This window comes from Micropterus salmoides, unplaced genomic scaffold, assembly GCF_014851395.1.
Source record: "Micropterus salmoides isolate LMB-PRFRI ecotype aquatic unplaced genomic scaffold, ASM1485139v1 Ms_hic_scaffold_2999, whole genome shotgun sequence".
Classification (NCBI taxonomy): domain Eukaryota; kingdom Metazoa; phylum Chordata; class Actinopteri; order Centrarchiformes; family Centrarchidae; genus Micropterus; species Micropterus salmoides.
Genome location: NW_024042260.1, coordinates 1 through 5,920, shown reverse-complemented (window position 1 = coordinate 5,920; position 5,920 = coordinate 1). Strand labels below are relative to the sequence as shown.

At 41.6% G+C, this 5,920-nt stretch overlaps 1 protein-coding gene and 1 long non-coding RNA gene across 3 annotated transcripts; both read right to left on the bottom strand.

Moving 5' to 3' along the window:
• Positions 1 to 736: 736 nt before the first annotated feature.
• On the bottom strand, positions 737 to 4,288 carry LOC119882220 (protein TASOR 2-like). Of its 2 annotated transcripts, none has more exons than XM_038692210.1 (3): positions 3,261 to 4,288; positions 2,132 to 2,882; positions 737 to 1,959 (listed from the first exon to the last, which is right to left on the bottom strand). In XM_038692210.1, exons 1-3 carry the CDS (start codon positions 3,334 to 3,336, stop codon positions 1,497 to 1,499), a joined length of 1,290 nt encoding a protein of 429 aa, XP_038548138.1. In that variant the 5' UTR covers positions 3,337 to 4,288; the 3' UTR covers positions 737 to 1,496. The 2 variants fall into 2 exon arrangements, with proteins under 2 accessions (XP_038548138.1, XP_038548139.1); XM_038692211.1 differs by having other exon boundaries at positions 2,132 to 2,444.
• An 867-nt stretch (positions 4,289 to 5,155) lies between these two features.
• Positions 5,156 to 5,847, bottom strand: LOC119882221. Its single transcript, XR_005440473.1, has 3 exons — positions 5,721 to 5,847; positions 5,531 to 5,602; positions 5,156 to 5,403 (listed from the first exon to the last, which is right to left on the bottom strand). It is a non-coding gene; the product is annotated as an uncharacterized LOC119882221 (long non-coding RNA).
• Positions 5,848 to 5,920: the final 73 nt, after the last annotated feature.

The window sequence follows — 5,920 nt, the reverse complement described above, 5'->3', positions numbered from 1 at the left end:
TACTACATTTATTTGCGATGTTAGGTGCTAGACCTTCATTAGCCATAAAGGTCACCAAAGGCCAAACAGGACAAAGCCACTGTATCTGGAATATGGATATAGGGCTCCCTCTTAAAGAGGTGGTTTTATGCTCAGGTTCATAATCTTATTTAGGGGTTGTACCAGAACAGGTTTACATGGTTTAATTTTCAAAACAAAGCATATTTTTTGTCATACTGCACATTACTGCAGCTCCTCTTTCGTATTAGCAATGGAGTAATACATTTTGCCTCTACATGATCTTTGTTGGGAGTTGCACGTGTGCAGTTCCTAGTTAAGGATGATTTACCAATCAGAAGCAGAGTAGGGGGCGCCTGAGAAGCTGGTACAGCTTCGGTTCAGCTGTATACGTTCCCCTTACCAGCTTAACAACATGGACTGGAGCAACAGTTTCAGAGTGGTGAGTTATTAATCTGTAACAAATGTATCTTTCATCCATAAAGTTTTAACTGAGCTCTGTCTCTACATCATGGTAACTACTTTATGTCCATTGACTGACTGGAGGGTAGCTAATGTTTGGAATGGAGAGAAGAGGCAGCAGGCGGACGTCTTGTCACTGTGTGCTGCCGCAACTGTTTTTGAGAGCGTGTCGGACTAGCTGCTTGGCGAGCATTATGAAGCGCATTTTGCTGTGTTGTCACAGGGATGAAAGGGAAACGGTTGGACTACAAACGAGCTGTTTTCGGGCAGTTAAGAGCAGTGTTTTCTGTGGGAGATGGGAACTCCCTTTGAACTCACTTTGCAAACCTGTTACATGCACAAAAGAGATATATAACTCAATAAAGGAGAGGGAAAAAGCCAAAAAGCATAATAACACCTCTTTAAATCCAAGCTTTGAAAGAAATCTACACAGGATTGTTTTGTAGCTGGGCCTAGCCCCAAGCGACTATGCCAGTCTGAACCCGAACAAAGATGGGGTCTCTTGTGTCACCACCCACAAGGAAAGGAATAAAGGGTCTGGTATATGTTTGGGCAGCAGGCAAATGTGCAGGCTTTGTCTAAATGAAAACTAGTAGCTCATTTTAGTACAACTGGATAGAAGATGGCCTACCCTTGTCTGGAGTCATCCAGGGTGCTGGCCTTGTGGGTGTGAGGATACTAACAAGTCCTGACTGTGTGTAGGTTTTCTTTGTGCCTATGTGCCAAATAGTATTTCAGAGTCTTTATATCAGATGGTGGTAGAAACTGGTACATTGACAGAGTAAACCTAAATGGGGAAGGGAATTGAACTCTTAATGTCCGTCGGAGGTCTGTTTCGAACTGCGGCCAAAAGGTCTGAGGTGATTTGCAGTGTCAATCAGCTGGCATTTGAGTTTGTGACTCCCATTCAGATGCCTATTACTACATGACAAGCACACAAGCCGGGTCCTTAAATTGTTCTGTATTCTAAAGACCATCTGTAATTCATGACAAAGACATTAACTGCATGATAGTTTATCTGTAATGTAATAGTAACATTAGAACCAAACCTGAGATTTGCTTGCCTCCTGTAGTCCCATGGATGACTTGAATGTGTTCAATGGTTCACCAGCTTCTTTCAGTTCACCCACCACAGAAGTCTGTTTTCTGTCAACTTGTGGCTCTGAAGTGACAATCTTTGCATTGGAGTCTCTCTGTGACAAGTCCAAAATAACACATTCTTCGTCCAAGCCAGACTTAACTTTTTTGCTAAGGTCCAAAGCGTTTGAAATTGAAGGGTCTGAAGAGTCTCTTACACTCAGGAAAGGAGAACATGAATTGTCCTTGAACACTATTCCACTGGACATTTCCAAAAAAGCACTCTCTTCTGTACATGAGTTTATAGAGTTCGAGTCAATTTGAAAGAACCTTTCTGTTGAACGGCTGTAGAACAGACCTATCCACATGTGGACGATGAGCTGTACCTCTTCACTGGTGTCTTGAATGGAATAATCCCATGGGCTATCGAAGGTGTACAACGAACAAAAATGAACTCTTTCAGTTGAATAATTGATAAATCGTCATCCTATTTGTTAACTAAACACAGGTATAGAACTGAAATTATGTGAAATTGTAATACATTTTTTACTTTTATATTGAGATTCGTTGAATAAATAAGAAACAACATACATACCCATGCAAGGCTCGGATGATAGCTCTATCCTTTGAGTCACTAGTAAACTTGCTGTCTAGATTAAAGTCATAGTTCTCCTCCCATTGCTTTGTGACTTGGACAGATCCATTCTTGATATCAAAGGTACGGGAGTGCCTGAACTTTCTTCTGCGTACCATGCGTTTACTCAGGTATTCTGGAATCATGTGGTGTTCACTGCGGTCTTCCTGACCGACAGAGGGTTGTAGTGTTTTTATTCCATCGCCATACATTGTCTGGTGATGATGCAGCAGTCTGGTAGAACCACTTAAAGGGGATATCTGCAAGGGTGTACCTGACAAACCCAATAGTAGAAAAGAAGATGGGGGCAATGAGTAAGCATGTTCTTTAGATACCAAATCAACCAATTCACTGCCTCCCACAAGATGGCTTGGTGAAGGAGAATCAAGAGACTGAATGGGTCTAGCAGCAGGCTGTTTAAGCAGAGCATGAAGAACTGACTCTTGTTCAGCACTGGTAACATCTTTTGTAAGGTCACACTTCTTCAAACTTGTCTCAGGCTTTCTCTCAAGTGCTGGGTCTGGTTGTGGTGGAACCTGGTCATTACTGGCACCGAGTGCCAAGTCAGCAAGTAAGTTCAAAGCATCTGTAGATGAGCAAGCACTGTTCATTTTTTCCTTAACAGGGTTCCTGACAGAATTATCCCTAGTACACTCTTTGTTTTTGAGTTTTTCACTTGCAAAAGAAGCTGGGGTTTGAAAATGCAACCACCCTGTGAAGACAAAACAGAGGAGAAAAAAGAGAAACTGCATGAAAATAGAAAGTAGCACATTGAAAGCATTTAAAAAATAAAATATACCAATACACTAATAGGAACTTGTCACTAACCAGTAAACTATGCCATTGTTTCAAACACAGAGATTGGTTTATTAAGCCAATAATGTCACTTTGGGTGCAGATGCATAGGACTGGCAAAATGCAGCATAAGCAAGAGCAAAAGCAAATTAAGAACTAGAAATACATAGCAAAGCAAATTGCTAGCATGCTAAGGATAGTTGCAGAAGAGACAGAGCCAAGAAAAGGGTAAGTCAGTTTCAATGTCATACACAATACTGAAGAAGTTTTAGACATACACAAAAAACAAACTTACATTTCTTTTTAACATGTTCTGCAGAGATGCCTTGATGCTTTTTGAGTGTTTTAATCCTACCCCTTCTTGGAAACATTGATAGAGGTCTTTGAATGACTTCAGGTTGTTTGTCAGGAATGGTTTGTTCTTGTGTCTCTGATACGTCTTTCCTTTGTTGAGTGTCCTGACCTTCAGTTTTCTTTATCTTCTCTGGTGTCTCTTTAGGGGTCAGGCCTAGGGCATATGCAAAAGAGGATCAACTGACATCCTTGCCTCTTCCTTGACACCCAAATTGGTGTTCGGGACACTCGGAATTGAATCATTAGTCTTCAGCACCCCAGTGTCTGAGTCAACTCTGCTCATCTTGGGACAAGGCCCAGAATCTTGGGTAGTATCAGCAGTTGTTTCCTCTAACACAAGGTGACCCGTTTTTCTCTTTCCCCTTAGAAGAACCGATTTTAGTTTATTCAACAGAAATTCACCCTTTGTTCTACCCTTTTCTGAGGAGAGGGTATCAGCATGTTTTTCTTTAACTGCTTCCGAGAATGGAGGCGTGTCTGTGCTATCCTTTTTTGAAGAATGCTCCCTTCTCTCTGGATTCAAAATCAATGAACCATTGCCATTATCCGACTGTCTCAAAGTGCTTTGTTCAAGATTAATGTCATTGAAACCAACATTTTGAAGATGGTTCCCTTCATCTTTGGATGTTGTGGCCTCTGTTTCATCCACTGCTGTTTCTGAAGCAGTGCTAGAATCTTGCTCCATTCTGACTGTGTCATGAGCATTCACAGGGGCATCAACCAACATATTTTCAGGGCACTGTTCATCTTTTGTATATTTAATCTTATCCTTTAAAGACTTAATCTGATCAGCAATATCTGCAGAGCCAAAGGGAACCAAGATTCTTCCACATTCGCTGGTAACCGGTTTCAAGTCCCAGCGCTCCGTTTTCCTCCTCAAAGGACAAGCTTCAAGTTCCATAAAAACGGTGCTTTCCAAGCTCTCTTGTCCAGGGTCGGATTTTTTATCCTCTGCTACAGCAGATCGCACTTTTTATTATTTGACGATAGCTTTCGTCTTTGTACTTTCCTCCAATCAATATTTGATTAATCAACTGTGGGTGGTCTGATGATTCCTTGGCCTGGTCTTCCTCCTGGCTCTTCAAGTTGTCTTCCTCCACGGCTATTTCGACTGTTTGTAAACTGTGAGTTTCAACACAGGCTTTAGTTACCTTTTTCCGACCTTTGAAATGTCCCCCTGCGTCGTTTTCTACGTTTTGCTTTTGTGGACTGGTGATCTCAGAGCAATCCAAAAGCTTTTTGGTTTTAACTGTTTCACCATTCAGAGAGTTTACTCCAGCTGTTTGTAATTTGGCTGTTGAAAAACCAGACAGCTGAAAGTCATTGTGCTTTACTGCAGAGTCTGTATTGTCCACACTTAAACTCTCAGTGACAGTTTGCTCTGCCGAAGTGATGCTGACAATCAGCTCTGCTGGAAGGTCATCTGATGTAGAGGGAGTCAGGAGATCTTTTGCCACCATATCATCAGGTTTGATCAACAAAGTCAGGTCGTTGGTTGTATCTCCAGCTTGCAAAACCTCTGGTACAACATTTTGAGACACAACTGTTAAGTCAACTTGTGCTTCAGCACTTGTTACACAACTGTCTACAGTCTCATTTATAGGCGACTTCTGGCCTGTCCACTGATCTTCTGATCCCATGCTAACAGAATTGGCTGGTGCCTCCTCAGGAGATGACAGACAGATGTAGACATCATCATCAAGGTCTTCTATTCGCTCCTCTTGTCCAGCCTTCAGGATTTCTGAAGCCTTGGACATTGGCAGTTGAAAAGAGACTGGTTTGCTCAGGTATGATGTGAAGCTCTGCCATGCCCTGTTAGTCCACTCCGGGAGAGTAGAGGTGCTTGTGGGCATCCGGCACATCATACTGATCTGGAAAGATGCTGACTTCCCTAGAGGGACTTAATGCCAACCCAGGATTTATCAGTGCTGCGTAACTCTGCATATGCTGCGCCAAAACTTCACATAGTTCTTCACTTGGGTCAATGGGTGTTTTCTCAACTTCGCCCTCTGCATAACTTAGTACCGGTAGAACCCGCAGGATTTCAGATGACATGGCAGATTTTCTCTGTCCAAATTTTGTGTCTGTGATAAATCAAGAAAGAATACTTGTTTAAAAGTGCGACTGAGCAGGGCAAATGTCATTTCATTTAAGTAATGTGAGAAACAGATCAAATGGAAATATTCACTGTTAAACACATGCTGTAATCACCTCTCAGCATAACTCGTGAGCTTGGAAACACAAACATGCATTGCAGGACCTCAGCTGCACTGGACCCAGTATCTTGGGGAAAAAAGCACAAAAGATACATGGCTGATATGAAGCTGAATTTTTGTTTTTAATGAGAACAAAATTTGTTTTGTTGTAAGACAGACAACATAATAGTAATTTTTAATCTTACCATCATATGTGAGGAAATGGGAGGAGTGCAACAAGATAAGAAAACCACTATCCTTAAGCGGAATAGTGAGAGCCTGTGCAAAAATGAGCGTCAGGTATGGTTTTTAGATGTTGGATAGCAAGTAAAATTCACATATTTATGCAGTGCAAACTGACATTGAAAGTAGACCAACTGAAACAACAGAAAAATTATTAATGACA

Excerpts from the sequence above, each read along its gene's own strand:
- LOC119882220 (XM_038692210.1), bottom strand. The coding sequence starts at position 3,336 with ATGTTTCCAAGAAGGGGTAGGATTAAAACACTCAAAAAGCATCAAGGC. Across the intron at positions 2,883-3,260 it reads AGAACATGTTAAAAAGAAAT|GGTGGTTGCATTTTCAAACC; the intron begins GTAAGTTTGTTT and ends TTGTCTTCACAG. Across the intron at positions 1,960-2,131 it reads ATCATCCGAGCCTTGCATGG|CCCATGGGATTATTCCATTC; the intron begins GTATGTATGTTG and ends CACCTTCGATAG.